General features: G+C 41.9%; 1 protein-coding gene across 1 annotated transcript in view; it reads right to left on the bottom strand.

The window, feature by feature from the left end:
- The window catches only part of ADCY1 (adenylate cyclase 1 (brain)), a 156,576-nt gene that overhangs the window by 82,786 nt on the left and 57,597 nt on the right, over positions 1-16,193 (bottom strand). Inside the window, exon 3 of the mRNA XM_014965252.1 lies at positions 7,902-8,020. Within this exon, the coding sequence (XP_014820738.1) occupies positions 7,902-8,020 (119 nt within the window). The remainder of the gene's footprint in view (positions 1-7,901; positions 8,021-16,193) is intronic.

Below are 16,193 nucleotides of genomic sequence, written 5' to 3'. Positions count from 1 at the left end.
ACAGGCCCACCTCTCAAGGGCCTGTCCAGGTCCCTCTGGATGGCATCCCTTCCCTCCAGCGTGTCAACTGCACCACCCAGCTTGCTGTCATCCGCAAACTTGCTGAGGGTGCACTCAGTCCCACCATCCATGTTGCTGATGAAGATGTTAAGCAGCACTGGTCCCAGTACTGACCCCTGAGGAACACCACTCATCACTGGTTTCCACTTGGACATCGAGCCCTTGACTGCAACTCTTTGGCTGTCCAGCTAATTCCTTATCCACCCAGTGGTCCATCCAACAAATCCATGTCTCTTCAATTTAGAGACAAAGATGTCATGTGGGACAGTGTCAAATGCTTTGCACAAGTCCAGGTAGATGATGTCAGTTTCTCTTCCCTTATCCATCAATGAGGTAATGCTGTTGTTGAACACTTCCATTCCTGAATCTGTTCAAGGTCAGGTTAGTCAGGGTTTTGAGCAACCTGATCTACTGAAAGATGTCCCTGATCATGACAGGGGGATTGGACTACATGATCTTAAAGGTCTTTTCCAACCCAAACCATAATATGACTAATTTTTAATGAAGGCTTTCTAAGGACTTTTTTTAAAGTTACCTTGAGTATTTGCTTTGATACTCAATTATGCACCACCACCTCCCTCAGCTATTTCTAACTGCTTCTGGTATAAAAATTCTGAATAAAAGCAAAGCAACACTGCAGTGAGCAATTTCAGAAATAATAAAAAAAAAGCATTATGAATAGAATTATGAATTTCTCTCATCTCTGTCATAAACAAGGAGCTGAGCTGGTTCAGCACAGGCATACAAGTTACATACATCATTATCTCATATTCCTTGACTCTCTGGAGCATTTCTGTGTTAACAAGCCCTGAGTCATCCCTCCAGGACCTCTTGTATTCCTGTTTCCTCCCCTGTCTCTCCCCTGCGATCCCTGCAGGCAGGCACAGCCAGCACTTGCCTGGTGACTGCAGCACTGCAGGAACCCGCTGCATCTGCTAAAACTCAGCATGGAGAGCCTGTGGCTTGGTTTAAGGCATTTAAGCTTCCTCCCATCTGCGAGTATTGATGGAGCAACCCTTGTATATGTAATTCTATGGGGCATTCAGAAAGAGAAATCCTGCCAAGTTACACAAGAGATTTAAGAGCTGGTAGGTGGTAAATGTTCGCTTTTAACAGCACTCATACATGTGCTTTGTGCACTTGCATACTCCTTCAATGGAGCCACTTGTATAAATAAACACTAACAAAATAAGGAGAGGTTTTATGCCCTGTTTTTTCTTACCACTTGGACTATTTATTTAATTAGAGTACAACTTATAATAAGAATGATGTTTCAATGGCACATGCTGCCTCAGGAAGGAATCTGTAGGGTCTTGGTTTTTTTCTTACAGATCATCCATAAGGAAAAATTATTAATAGATTTATCTATAGCAGTGCAATTGGGAAGAAACAGGTTCTCTCAAGAAATTAAAGAGGGCTGTTAAAACTGAAAACAAAGGGAAGGTTGTTTTTGCAAAATAATCATTCATGAAAACTGGTTCACTGTGAAATTTTAGGAGGTCAGTAAACCTATATACAAAAGCCATGATAGGCATCAAGATCATAGCTTTTTAAAATGTGGGAATGGATAAGTTAAATTCAATTTTTTTTTAAGTTATACTGCTTTCTAGAAAACAGGACAGATCAGAAATATTTGCATATAAATAGCTGCAGACTGTGCTCTGGCTTCAGACTAGGTCACAACAACCTCTAAATGGCCACAAGGAATCTTTTTATTGGTGGCTTTGAATCAGGCAGTGTATTGCCTGAAATTAATATCTCTTCTTACAAAGCAGCCAGTTCTATTTCACACTTGTAAAAATTAGGCTAAATAAAATTGCTGTACCAGAGGCTCAAGAAATGGGTGGCAGCTCAATGTTCATTTTCTGTTTAGCTCTTGAATGTTATTTGAGTTACGGAGCAGTGAGAAGTTGTCTGTTAACACATCGAGTAAGCCATATCCTCATCCATGCATGTGTTGATAGAGTTTCCTTCATACCTAATGGAGTGGGAAAAGTCCATTTCAAAGGAGAGAAACAACAAAATGTGTTGAGGGCATATATTTGAGCTGAAACACGACTTGAAATTACTTAATTGAATTATAGCTGCATGAAGAAATTGACAGGAGTAGTGTGTTTTTACAGTAGCCACTGTGCATATATATGTAATCTGTAAATTCCTCAACCATGTAGTGCCAGATAAAGGATAAGAAAAGGCAATATTAGTCCTTCGGTACTTAACCTAATCTTGGGAAAGAGCTGTCTCTTGTATGTTACAAACCATACTCCTGACCATTAGAGAAGAGCTGTTCTGTTGGGAAGTGACCTTGGCTGGGGTCATCCCAGTGAGATTACACCTATACTGTGTTGAAATGGCTCCTGAACTGTATATGGATTATTTTCTTCTCATGAGGTACAGATATTATACTGGTTGTGATTATTTTACCTTCCTGTTGCTTGAATTTTGTGTTCTCATGGGGTTCATGCTATAATAATTTTGGATGTGTAGTTGCATGTCTTGTTTGCATATTTCGCTTGCACTAAGTTGTTTATTTCCATTTAAAACACAGGCACTCATTTCCTACTGTACAGCAATTATGTTCAAAAACTTTACAATGTAGCAGGTATACAAATAGCCTTATTTCTTCCTCTTCGACAAAAAAAAAAGAAGTTGTATCTTCTTCAAGATCATTCATGTATTCCACAAAAAACATAGGAAAAGAAGCAGCACATCAGTAGAGGGAAGAATTTGTTGGCAGAGGACTGATTTTCACCACCTTGTGACAATTCAAGACCAGGCTGGATGGGGCTTTGAGCAACCTGGTCTAGTGGGAAGTTTCCCTGGCCATGGGGGGGTTGAAACTAGATGATATTTAAGGTCCATTCCAACCATTCTATGATTCCTTTTGACATCTTCTTTGGGAAGGTTCCACAGATAAATATATTTTGTTTTAACCACTATCCTTTACAGAACGTACACAGGAGACAATAAAACTTGCCTGGGAAAGATTTCTTGTTCCTTTTTGCACAGACAGAAATAGATACAGAGGGTTGGAATGGAAAAAAATCCCTTTCTTGTACCATTATGGCACTTTCAAAAGTAAGGTGAATTTGGGCCTAGTGGTCTTTTTCTTTTGACACGAAACTGCTGCTGAACAGAGAGCTTTGATGCTCTTCCAAAGTTAACAGTTAATGGATTGTGAGAGAGGAGAAAAAAGCAGTTCTTTCCATGTTTCACTTAATCTTCAAATAATGCAAAAAAATATTACAGAACAAAACTGGATTAGAGCAAACCAAATAAAAGGAAGGGAAAAAATGCAAATAAAGGTGATAAAAAGTTGACATAAACAAAATATTCAGAGAAGTTATTTTAAAAACATAAAAGGTAAATAAAGAAATAAAGAGTTACAGAACAAGAAAAATATCTCAAGTGGTTAAAAAACATTTCAGATCGTGGAATGTCAGTCTTTGTTTCTGCAAAGCACAAGCATTGTACAAAGGATCTGCTTCTATTGGAACTAAATTATGACAGTTCAAGCACTGGCATGGAGGAACATGGAAGGTTCAAGCTTTCAGCCTTCCCCTGCACTTCGGGCACTTTTGGTAAATTTTTATAACAGACTTTCACCAAGTTTGGAGCTTGTACATGTCTTCCTTAGCAGGAATTTTTCATTTGCGTTTAACGTGAGCATTTTGGAAGAGAAATGGGGTTTTCCACACAAACCACTACAGTTCCCAGGGCCCTTGCAGTTCCTTTGATGGCACTGTTGGTTCTGCGCAGGAAGCCATCTATTAATGCTCATTTATGGGCCATATTCACTGATGCCCTCGGGACAGTCTTAAATGGAAATATAAAGTAAGTTTTGAACTGGCCCCCTCTCCACACAGAAATCTTCAATTGGTGTTGAAGGAGTTAAATGTTTTATACTGCAGAAGCTAAAACAAAATACTGGGTACTAAGACTGGAGGTCTGAAATGGTTTCTAACTGAAAAGAGTTACCAGTGAGCTAAATAAATTCCCCTTTTTACTACAGGTCTGGGAATTGCTCATTGAAGTGTGATACAACACTTAGGTCTCTGCCCTCAATATGGAGAGGTGCATTTCCATTCTCTTTTGGAGGTGCAGTCAGTTGTAGGCAGCCATTCAACAACTATTTGATATTTGATAAAATACTTACCAACTAATTGATAAACCAGGGCTGTTGCCATGGTCTATCTGAAATATGCCACTAACTTTTCCCAGTCCATAATTCACTTTTTATAGTGGCGTTTATATATGTATCTCCACTGTAATGTATCCCCCTGTGTTTTTCTGGGAGAATATAAAGAAGACAGTTGTATGAATCTCTACTTTTTCACATATAAAGACTTTTTTTTTTTCCTGGCAGCTATTTAGAAGACTGAAACATGGAAAATTTTTTTGCTGGTGATTTCTTTTCATTGTTAGGGGTTTTCTTTTGCTTGGGTTTTTGTTTGTTTGTTTTTTTTTAATAGGTGAGGAGTGGAAAAATCATGCAGTTTGCCAATTGCATGTCTACCTCCTCCAGCCTATCTTTTCTGGAGGATAATGCTCTGACACTTCCAGATATTTGCTGGGGAAAAAAAAAAAAGTGTTGTGATAGGAAACATAAAAGTGCAGCTTGTTTTCAGTTTTCTACTGTGTAGCTTTGGGGTTAAAAACTCCAGGAATTTAGAACAATAGAAGGGCTTTTTGGTTTTTGTTGTTGTTTTTTGTTTTAATAGTGGTGTTTTACTGAACTGCTTGGTGTGAAGAGGCCAAGTCATGAGAATATGGGAATGGCTTCTCAGATCTGCCCGGTGTAGCACTGTACTGCTGTTTTATTTTCTTTAAAAGGTAAAACACACATCTTATTATTGGTACTGACTACCAGGAACACTTTCTGGAGGGATGCTGTGGTGCTGCCCTCCACACTGGTATCAGGGTGGCACCTGCAGGGAGTTCCCCTGCATTGCTCAAATCTGCGGTCACATAGCTCCTGAAGTGGAACTCATCTAGTGGGACCTGCTAGCAACAGATTGCAGGGTATTTACTGGGACACTATGCCCTGCACCCACCCCTCCCCTTAATCTTTTTTAATAAAATAGTTGCATTACTGAAATAAAAGGTAAGACAGTTTCTTACAGTACAGATGGTGAGGTGTCCTGTTTTCAGCTCTCATCCCTGAGGATCCTTCCTTTGACATTAAAATGAGACCATCTTTTTTTGCCTTCATTTGCCCCAAAAGTACCCTCTTCATGTCAGAGAATTAATTCACCTCTCCAGACACCCCTATTCAGGTTCAAAAACTTTTATGAACTCCACATCAAAGCAGTGAGTAAGCCACAGCAACCTTGGTGGTCATGTGAAACACCATTTTATGTAGAAAAAAAAAGTTACTCCTGAGGTGACAACACAAAAAGATCTCAGCACAAGAGAGGACTCAGATTGGGACGTGGCAATCCCAGGCACACTTACAGGTTGGGCAGAGAATGGCTGGAGAGCAGCCCTGAGGAGAAGGACTTGGGGGTGGTGGTGGATGAGAAGCCCAACATGAGCCAGCAACGTGCACTGGCAGCCCAGAAAGCCAACCCCATCCTGGGCTGCATCAGAAGAAGTGTGGCCAGCAGGTCGAGGGAGGTGATTCTACCCCTCTGCTCTGCGCTCGTGAGACCCCACCTGGAGCACTGTGTCCAGCTCTGGAGTCCTCAACACAGGAAGGACATGGACCTGTTGGAACGGGCCCAGCGGAGGGCCATTAAGATGATCAGAGGGATGGAGCACCACCCCTATGAAGACAGGCTGACAGACCTGGGGTTGTTCAGCCTGGAGAAGAGAAGGCTCTGCGGAGACCTCATAGCAGCCTTCCAAATCTGAAGGGAGCTACAGGAGAGATGGGGAGGGACTCTTTGTCAGGAACTGTAGTGACAGGACAAGGGGTAATGGTTTTAAGTCGGAAGAGGGCACATTTAGATTAGATATTAGGAAGAAATTATTTCCTGTGAGGGTGGTGAGGCACTGGCCCAGGTTGCCCAGAGAAGCTGTGGCTGCCCCATCCCTGGAAGTGTTCAAGGCCAGGCTGGATGGGGCTTTGGGCAACCTGGTTTGGTGGGAGGTGTCCCTGCCCATGGCAGGGGGGTTGGAACTAGATGATCCCTTCCAACTCAAGCCATTCTACAATTCTATGATTCTATGCTTATGGTCAACCAGTCCAGTGGCAAGACTACCCACACTAACCAATGCAGAGACCACGTGCAGAGACACGTACAAGGTATAAATGCAGCAGCCAGGATATCATGATTGTTGACTTGCCTTGAACCTGAATGCAAGTGCAACCGGTAATAGTATAGATGTTCTTCGTAGCACTGTGACGGCATAACTAGATACAATTTTTATAAGCATATAAGCAATGTGATCACCAAAGCGAGAGACAAATATAGTAAAAGCACCCAAGCAACAAAAGTCTGGCAGGAAGCACATAAGATAAGCACAAGTGACTGCAAATAGACATGACATCATCCAAAGATGAAAGACTGGCAAGAAAAAGACAAAAAATACAAATTATGGGGGGGGGGGCAAAAGCGTAAAAGCATGAGGTATAAACAAGGAAAATTGGAGAAGGAAGAAGACAGCCCACTCCAATCCTGAATTCTCTCCTCGAGGAGCTCTCAAGCCTGACTTTGACAATTGAGAATCACCAAAGAACTGTAACCACCAATGCTAACTTTGAAGTGTCAGCTCTGGGGTACTGTAAATTGATTGTTAAAGACCAAGAGTTTTGTATTCATAGTGATGATGATCAACATTATCTAAAATTTAACCATTAGCAACAAGTCAGTTGCTAATTAATAAATTCATCAATGTTTAATTTTACATTGTAAAACTGACTAGTTTGCCAATCTTCCAAACACTCCCATCACAGCCATCCCTGACTCCCTCACTGACAAATGCTTTTAGTTGTAACAACTTAGTCACTAGGAAATGACTTCCAAATAATAGTCAGCTCAATGGGAGACAGACTGAACCCCAAAAGAAGAAACTTACCAGTGGGTGAGGGACAGGAGGAGGTGCTAAGGGGGTTTATGACTTTGCCACAGGACTACCCGGTGCAAATCAAGGCAGCTCTGCAGCATCACTTGTTAAGCCTGCACCTTGCTTAGTGCAAGGTTGGCACCAAGTAAACCTCTGACACCTGTTTCTGGTGTAGAAGCAAGGCACTTGGAGAAAAAGTAGGCAGAGGCACTATGATAAAAGAACACTGTTCAGACAAGGCCTTTAATGAGCTTTTTTGGAGGGGATGCAAATAACAATATCAAATGAGAATACACTTTAACAACACTGGCACTTGCACAAGTCTGTTAACTATGCAAGAGCAAGAAGTGGAATTGAGCCTCAATCAATAACCTCTGTGGAGGAATGCTCATATAATGGGGACAGATACACATTTTTTTAAGATTACATCACACTTTCTTTATGCATTTACCTAGAAAATCTATTGCATTGAAAATAATTTATCTTACTATCAGGAAGATACAAATGTGTGAAAGTTAACATGCAAAATAAATACTCCTATTCATCCAAAATGTAATATACTACAGAAACAATGTCTACTCATTTGAAAAAAAGTTGTCTGCCTCTCGGCGCTACTATTCTAAGCCATTTATTGATTCACCATTATCTTCTGAGAAGACTACGAAGTCTTCCTAGTGGGCTCATTCTCCTCCTCTGCATAAATGACAAATCTTCACAAATCAAAACTAGTTTCTTTTTTTTTTTTTCTCTAAGACCTGACTGCAATTGCATGTCTCTGTATTTGTACTAAATATTCTCTCCTTTAAATTAATTATGTGCTACATCAATCCTACCTAACGTTGTCATGCCTTTGAATGTAAATCTTGTGGAAAATCCTTTCAGGGGGCTTCAGGAAATCTTCCTTCATTTCCATTGCAACATTCCTGGGCAAAAGACTCATCAAGAGACGTTCCTAAAAGAAAATGTAAACAACATCAGTTTTGTGGTGTAGTGTATGGCAGTTATTCAAAAGCTTTAAACTAGCAAACTAGACAATCTTTCCCTAATCTAGTCTGCTTCCTGAGAATTTCCCCCGCATAAATAATATGAACCATTTATCTCAAACCTGTGTGGGTGTCTTTTTTAAGTCTTCTGCACTAAAAAAAGAAAAATTTAAAAAAATTATCGAAACACTATACAGAAATGGAAGAGGCAGCTTCAAAAGCAAATAATTCTCCATAATTTTCATTAACAGCTCAATGCTAGTAATAACAACTTACTTTATTGTTAGTAGCATTTATCTGTCTGGGAAAGACTTCCCAGGATGATTTGCTATCCTTTTGTGTGTCCTATTTCTGAATCTAATGAAAGTGTTACATTACAAGGACTATGACAGCTGGTTATTAAGCAGTGAGTGTGGATGATAGATAGATTTATCCACAGTCTGAATCAGCAGAACAGTAATAGAGGTATAGTTTCAATGGCATCTTCTCCAGTGTGGCAATGTCTGTTAATTAATGGAATGCATCAGTACAAACCTCTGCTTAAACAAGTCTCTTCTTGCTATATCCACAGAGAGATTTTTAGTATGGGTCATTGACCTGCATAAAAAGGTCCTCTAACATTTTGGATCTTGTCAGTATTAGCTATAAAGGCCTATGTCATTTTTCAATATATTCTGGCATATTCATGGGTACCACCTGGAAAATTTGCAGCAGGTATTCTTAGGTGTTGTAAGGTGTCCTGAGACACTTACTTTAAGTTTTATTTTCACACAGAAAACACTTGCCATTTGAAATGCACTTTCAAGCTTATCCATCAGATCTGACAGCTTCAGCCATGGCAACATTCTGAATGAATTCACATCTGATCTGATTCAGGAATCCTAGGTTCCAGAGAACACGGGGAAAGGCTGGAACAAGAAAATGTACTCTCGGTGGAAGAGAATCAGGTCATGGAATACTTAAGCAAACTGGACATACATAAATCCATGGGCCCTGATGGGCATCACCCACAAGCACTGAAGGAGCTGGAAAATGACATTGCAAGGCCATTGTAGTTAATCTTTGATCAAACATAGTGACTGGGAGAGGTGCCTGAAAGACTGAAGAAAGTAAATATCATTCCTATCTTCAAGAAGGGCAAGAGGAGGACCCAGGGAACTACAGGCCAATCAGTTTCACCTTGAGTCCTGGAAAAGTGATGGAGCAGCCCATACTGGAAACCAGGGTGTTTGGACTAGATGACCTACAGAGTTCCCTTCCTACCTCAACTATTCTGCAATTCTGTTATCTGATGACCGAGAGACACCATAATAGCAGCTGCGAGCATGAGAGAAATGGAGATCCTGGCCAAGCCACATCCTCCTTTTATTTAAATGACATAAATAAATATGGAGCAACAATTAACACTGAGACAAGTGCTTTGTGTTGCACACATTCACCAGCCAAAATCACCAAACCCACCAAATAATTCTCAAAGAATTTCTAATTTTACAGTTTCTTCTGGAAGAAGACATACGGGATATTTATGTCACCAAGGAATAAGTTAAACTTTGTAGAACTAAAGTTCCTTCATATGTTTGTGGCAGTTCATGTGGACTTGAGGCTAAAGATCATCAGCCAAGGCTATTTCCTATTGTTCTCATATGTATACTAAGAATATTGAAAAGAATATGATAGAATTAAATGGTTTTTAACAGCTTATGTATGTATAAATTTCAGATTACCTAGTCTCAGGTCTTGGTAAAGAATAGTTAATTACTATAATTTTTATGTTAATTTAATTAAGTATGCTTATATCTCTGCAGGAGAATTATATTTAGGTAACCCAAAATCTGGGTTAAAATCCAAAACAAAGAGTTTTGTCAACAGTGGATCTTACAGAGCTGTTGCCCACTACTTATGTCTTGCAGTTTTACATTCTTACTGTTTTAACTGAAATATACTGAGGTTGTAAAATGAGCTGACCACCTATCAGACAATAGACAATCCACAGGAGAGAGAAATTTGGACTGATGGTTAAATTCTCTAGTGCTTAAGATGGTATAAACTCCAAAGATTGCTGGAATTTCTTAAGTATTATCCTGGATGCCAATTTTATTATGTCTGATAAGGACTAAATATTCACTATAACTTCTCTTTAAGTCAGCATATTGAACAAGATCTTTGCCATTTTGCTGAAATGGATAAGTAAATCCCAAAGCAGTTATGGAGAAGGGGTGGGGTTTCAGCTTCTGATTCCTAGAAAGTTAGACTAAAACAAACAGACAACCAACCAAAGGGACCAGTGCTGCCTGAATAGCTCTTCTGTGGCCTGTAAACACAATTACAATACAAGATGGGAATAAAAAATTCACAGATAACTTCTGCAGTGCCTGGCAAATAGCACAGAAAATATGGAAGTATTGCTACTATGAAAGTAGCATTAGAGAGTAGTAGGATGCAGCACTTGACAGCGTTGAAACCTGCAGATGTCAGAGGTATTAAGGGAAGCTACAACTATGGTGATTCCTATACCTGTTAGCTTGACTATTACAAGACCTGAAGGGAGCTTATGAAAATCCTATATCAAATTGTGGTGGCTTGCCTTTTTTCATTAGAGATGAAGAAAAAAGATGGATTGCTGAGGAAGAATTATAGAGTCTTTACAAAGAGGGTTAGCAGCCTCAGACTCACTGAGCAAGGAAAGACTCAGTTATGGCTTTCTCAAAGAATAGCCACTGCTGACATTTCAGGCCAAGGAGGGAAGCAGCATCATGACTGTAAAGAACTGGAGGAGGCTGTAACTGTCACTGGAGGAAAGGTTGGAAAATGTAAGAAACAACCCCACAATGGAAAGTATCGAAGCACTGAAAATAAATGAAAGAAAGCATCTAGCTCTTTGGAAAAAGTCTAGGAAATGTCACTTTTACTTTGGGCAAAATCTCATCTTGTCAAGCAAGACCCCTTCATGTCAGCCTAAGGAATGATCAAGGACTTCAAGGTTTAGAGCTGCAAGAGTGTGTACCAAATAACAGCCATTGGAAGGCTTGGGAAAGGGTTCCTCCTGGATCTCTGTTCAGCAAGTCCTACCATAGTTGTCTGATTTTTTTTCCATTTGCTCCTGTATGGCTGATCTGACTATAAACATAATCTGAAAATCAGACTCAAAGGAAAACTAGATGTGCACAGCTGCATAGTGCATTGAATGGAACAAGTGACAAGGCTGGTCACATTTGTGGTGACATTCATGCTTGAGTGATTGTGGCCTCTGATGGGGATGGGTGGTGACAGAAAAAAATTGAAAGGGTGAGGTAGGGAGCACTAATCAATTAGCAACAACTTTGACTAGAATAAACCAACACTCATGCTGCAGACCTTATTGGTGACAAATGATGGCGTATTGAGGTAGCCTCAATATGTGGCATATTCCAAAACACAGGCCCTAGTAGAGAGAAAAATCTGTCCACATTTTCACCTTTCTCACTGATCCACAATACTTTTTAGGCTTATAACAGCTGTTTTCTACCCAGATAATTAAATCTTGGCCCTGTGACCAACTTAACACTATTTTAGGAACTTGTACTCTCTTCTTCTCCTGCTATAAATCTTCACTCAGCATTAACATGGTCTAAAGTGAAATTGTATGCTGAAAAAAAGATTCTTTTCAGAGATTGTAATTGTCTGCCAGTAAGTCTGCATTCCCTGACAAATCTCACCAAGAAAAGAAAATGACAAATGAAGATCAATATCTCCTTCATTCACATCATTTTTCACTAAATTTATATTTTAAATTGCCGGTCCTAGCCTGGAATTCAGAACGCCAAACTGGGCTGCCTCTGCCAACTCTCTTATCCTTATTTATGAGGATTTCTGCACATTTAATAAAGACTTAGTTACTTTTGAAAAGGACGCACCCAGATTTCTTTCTCCCACAGCAATGAAGCATTGCTAGAAATAAGAGAAGGAACAAACATCCATTTAACTTCATGGTAAGTCAAAATGTGCATACCAAGCCAAATAGGAGTTTCTCGGTGTTACCTTGGCGTTATTCAATAACGAGTACCACTATGCACATGACAATGAAGGAAAATACACAAAGGCAGAGAAATTTGGAAAAAAACCCACAGCAGTTACTCATTGTTAATGGCCGAAAAGACCTTATAAAACTACTTGTTGTTTTGAACATTCTCAACCAAAAAGAAGACCCAGGGAACTATAGGCCAGTCAGCCTCACCTCTGTGCCTGGCAAGATCATGGAGCAGATCCTCCTGGAATCTCTGCTAAGACATGTGGAAAATAAGGAGGTGATTTGAGATAAGTCAACATGGCTTCACCAGGGGCAAATTGTGCCTGACAAATTTGGTGCCCTTTTACAATATTGCCACTGACTTGGTGGACAAGGGCAGAGCAACTGACGTCATCTACCTGGACTTATACAAAGCATTTGACACTGTCCCACACAACATCCTGGTCTCAAAATTGGAGAGTCATGGGTTCAATGGATGGACTGTGCGGTGGATAACGAACTCCCTGGATGGCTCTACTCAAAGGGTTGTGGTCAATGGTTCAATGTCCAATTGGCGGCCAGTGACGAGAGGTGTTCCTCAGGGGTGGGTACTGGGACCAGTACTGTTCAACACCTTTGTTGGAGACATGGACAGTGGGATAAAGTGCACTCTCAGCAAGTTTGCTGATGACACCAAGCTCAGTGGCATGGTTGACACAATGGAGGGAAGGGATGCCCTTGAGAGGTGGGCTTCAGAGGTGGGCTTGTGCAAACCGCATGAAGTTCAACCACGGCAAGTCCTTTGTTGGAGACATGGACAGTGGGATAAAGTGCACTCTCAGCAAGTTTGCTGATGACACCAAGCTCAGTGGCATGGTTGACACAATGGAGGGAAGGGATGCCCTTGAGAGGTGGGCTTCAGAGGTGGGCTTGTGCAAACCACATGAAGTTCAACCAAGGCAAGCACAGGGTCCTGCACTGGGATGTGGCAATACCAGGCACACATACAGGTTGGGCAGAGAATGGCTGGAGAGCAGCCCTGAGGAGAAGGACTTGGGGGTGGTGGTAGATGAGAAGCCCAACATGAGCCAGCAACGTGCACTGGCAGCCCAGAAAGCCAACCCCATCCTGGGCTGCATCAGAAGAAGTGTGGCCAGCAGGTCGAGGGAGGTGATTCTACCCCCTCTAATCTGCACTCGTGAGACCCCACCTGAAGAACTGTGTCCAGCTCTGGAGTCCTCAACACAGGAAGGACATGGACCTGTTGGAACGGGCCCAGCGGAGGGCCATTAAGATGATCAGAGGGATGGAGCACCACCCCTATGAAGACAGGCTGACAGACCTGGGGTTGTTCAGCCTGGAGAAGAGAAGGCTCTGCGGAGACCTCATAGCAGCCTTCCAAATCTGAAGGGAGCTACAGGAGAGATGGGGAGGGACTCTTTGTCAGGAACTGTAGTGACAGGACAAGGGGTAATGGTTTTAAGTCGGAAGAGGGCACATTTAGATTAGATATTAGGAAGAAATTTACTGTGAGGGTGGTGAAGCACTGGCCCAGGTTGCCCAGAGAAGCTGTGGCTGCCCCATCCCTGGAGGGGTTCAAGGCCAGGCTGGATGGGGCTTTGGGCAACCTGGTTTGGTGGGAGGTGTCCCTGCCCATGGCAGGGGGGTTGGAACTCGATGATCTTCAAGGTCCCTTCCAACTCGAGCCATTCTATGATTCTATGAATATATATGTTTGTTATACTAACACTCCAACAAGGGTGAAAAATGGGAAAAGGAGCTCACAAAAGAAGGGAGCAGTTTGATCATCTAATCTACAAGGTTTTTTACAATACAAAATATATCTAGCCCACAAATTTTTGTAGTCTACCACAGAGCTTCTTTTGTTATTGCTACACTTAAATTAAAAGCGCCACTATATTTAAAAAGCATTTTTTTTCCTGGACAAGACAAGCATCAGATATGCATATAAAATATTGATAAGACTCTTTCAAAGTTGAGTCATCTATATAATTTTGAGATTCAGCTTCTACTTAGTCACCTGGGACTCTAAAGTACATCCTCAATATTACCACCTCCTAACTAATTATACCTTGAAAAGTTCACTCTTGTGTAATTTTAAAAGCTACTGCTCAGTAGGTTTATGGTCTCTGTCATCCCTATATTACACAGAACAGCCATTTTAATTTGCTGTAAGGAAAAAAAAATGAGATAAAAAAAGCTCCATGCAATACATGGAAGAACAACTACTGGGATTCCTTTACACTTCATATAAGCTAGAAAACAGATAGAAGATTTCATTAGTGAATTAATTTTGATTAAAATTTGCTGTGTCCTTTCTTCCAACTAAGTACAAGAAAAAGCACTGCTAAAGACAATGAATTTTTACAAGCCACAAGGTGGCAATGTTTCAGAACATGACTGAGATTTCCTGAAAAACTATATTTATCAGTAAGTAATTATTACAATCATAATTATAAAAGACTATCCATAAAGATGCCATCTAATGCAGAGATTTTAATACTACGAGGATGGCTAAAAACATAGAGTTCTGACAGGGTATCACCAGAGCAGAGCAGAGGGGCAGAATCATCTCCCTTTCCCAATGGCCACACTTCTTTTGATGCAGCCCAGGATGCGGTTGGCTTTCTGGGCAGACATTGCCGGCTCATGTTGAGCTTCCCCTCAACCAGTACCCCCAAGTCTTTCTCCTCATGGCTGCTCTCACTCCAGTCTCTGCCCAACCTGTATTTGTGCTTGGGATTGCCATGTCCCAGGTGCACAACCTTGCACTTGGCCTCGCTGAACTTCACAAGGCCATGGGCCCACCTCTCAAGCCTGTCCAGGTCCCTCTGGAAGGCTTCCCTTCCCTCCAGCTTGTCAACTGCACCACACAGCTTGCTGTCATCGAACCAGAGCAGAGCAGAGGGGCAGAATCATCTCCCTTTCCCAATGGCCACACTTCTTTTGATGCAGCCCAGGATGCGGTTGGCTTTCTGGGCAGACATTGCCGGCTCATGTTGAGCTTCCCCTCAACCAGTACCCCCAAGTCTTTCTCCTCATGGCTGCTCTCACTCCAGTCTCTGCCCAACCTGTATTTGTGCTTGGGATTGCCATGTCCCAGGTGCACAACCTTGCACTTGGCCTCGCTGAACTTCACAAGGCCATGGGCCCACCTCTCAAGCCTGTCCAGGTCCCTCTGGAAGGCTTCCCTTCCCTCCAGCTTGTCAACTGCACCACACAGCTTGCTGTCATCGACAAACTGGCTGAGGGTGCACTCAATCCCACTGTCTATGTCTCTCACAAAGATGTTGAACAGCACTGGTCCCAGTACCAACCCCTGAGGAACACCACTCATCACTGATTTCCACTTGGACATCAAGCTGTTGACAACAACTCTGAGTACAGCCATCCAGCCAATTCCTTTGCCTTCTGCAACTTGGACAGTGTTCCTAGAGCATTTGCTGGTGAAGACCTAGGCAAAAAGTCTTTGAGTACCTTAGCCTTGCCCATATAACGGATAACCAGATTTCCCATTTCCTTCTGGAGAGGGTCTATATTTTTCCTCATCTTCCTGAGACCCCACCTGGAGTACTGCATCCAGCTCTGGGGACCCCAACATAAGAAGGAAATGGACCTGTTGCAATGAGTCCAGAGGAGGGCCATGAAGATGATCAGAGGGCTGGAACACCTCTCCTGTGAGGACAGGCTGAGAGAGTTGGGGTTGTTCAGTCTAGAGAAGAGAAGGCTCTGGGGAGACCTTATAGCGACCTTCCAGTACCCAAAGGGGGCCTACAGAAGAGATGGGGATGGACTCTTTATCAGGGCATGTAGCGATAGGATGAGGGATAATGGTTTTAAACGGGAAGAGGGGATCTTTAGATTAGATATTAAGAAGAAATTCTTAAGATTGGGGTAGTGAGACACTGGAACAGGTCGCCCAGAGCTGTGGATGCCCTATACCTGGAAGTGTTCGAAGCCAGGTTGGATGGAGCTTCGCGCAACCCGGTCTAGTGGAAGGTGTCTCTGAACATGGCAGCATGTTGGAACCTGACAATCTTTAGAGGTGCCTTCAGGCTCTAACCATGCTATGATTCTATGATCAAGATACTGGGTGTGAACTCCAAGGTGGATTCAGGATGAGTAGACCTGTACCA

Source organism: Calidris pugnax, unplaced genomic scaffold, assembly GCF_001431845.1.
Source record: "Calidris pugnax isolate Ruff unplaced genomic scaffold, ASM143184v1 scaffold41, whole genome shotgun sequence".
NCBI lineage: Eukaryota > Metazoa > Chordata > Aves > Charadriiformes > Scolopacidae > Calidris > Calidris pugnax.
Note: the sequence above shows the minus strand (reverse complement) of the source record. Positions and strands in the feature narration are given on the sequence as shown.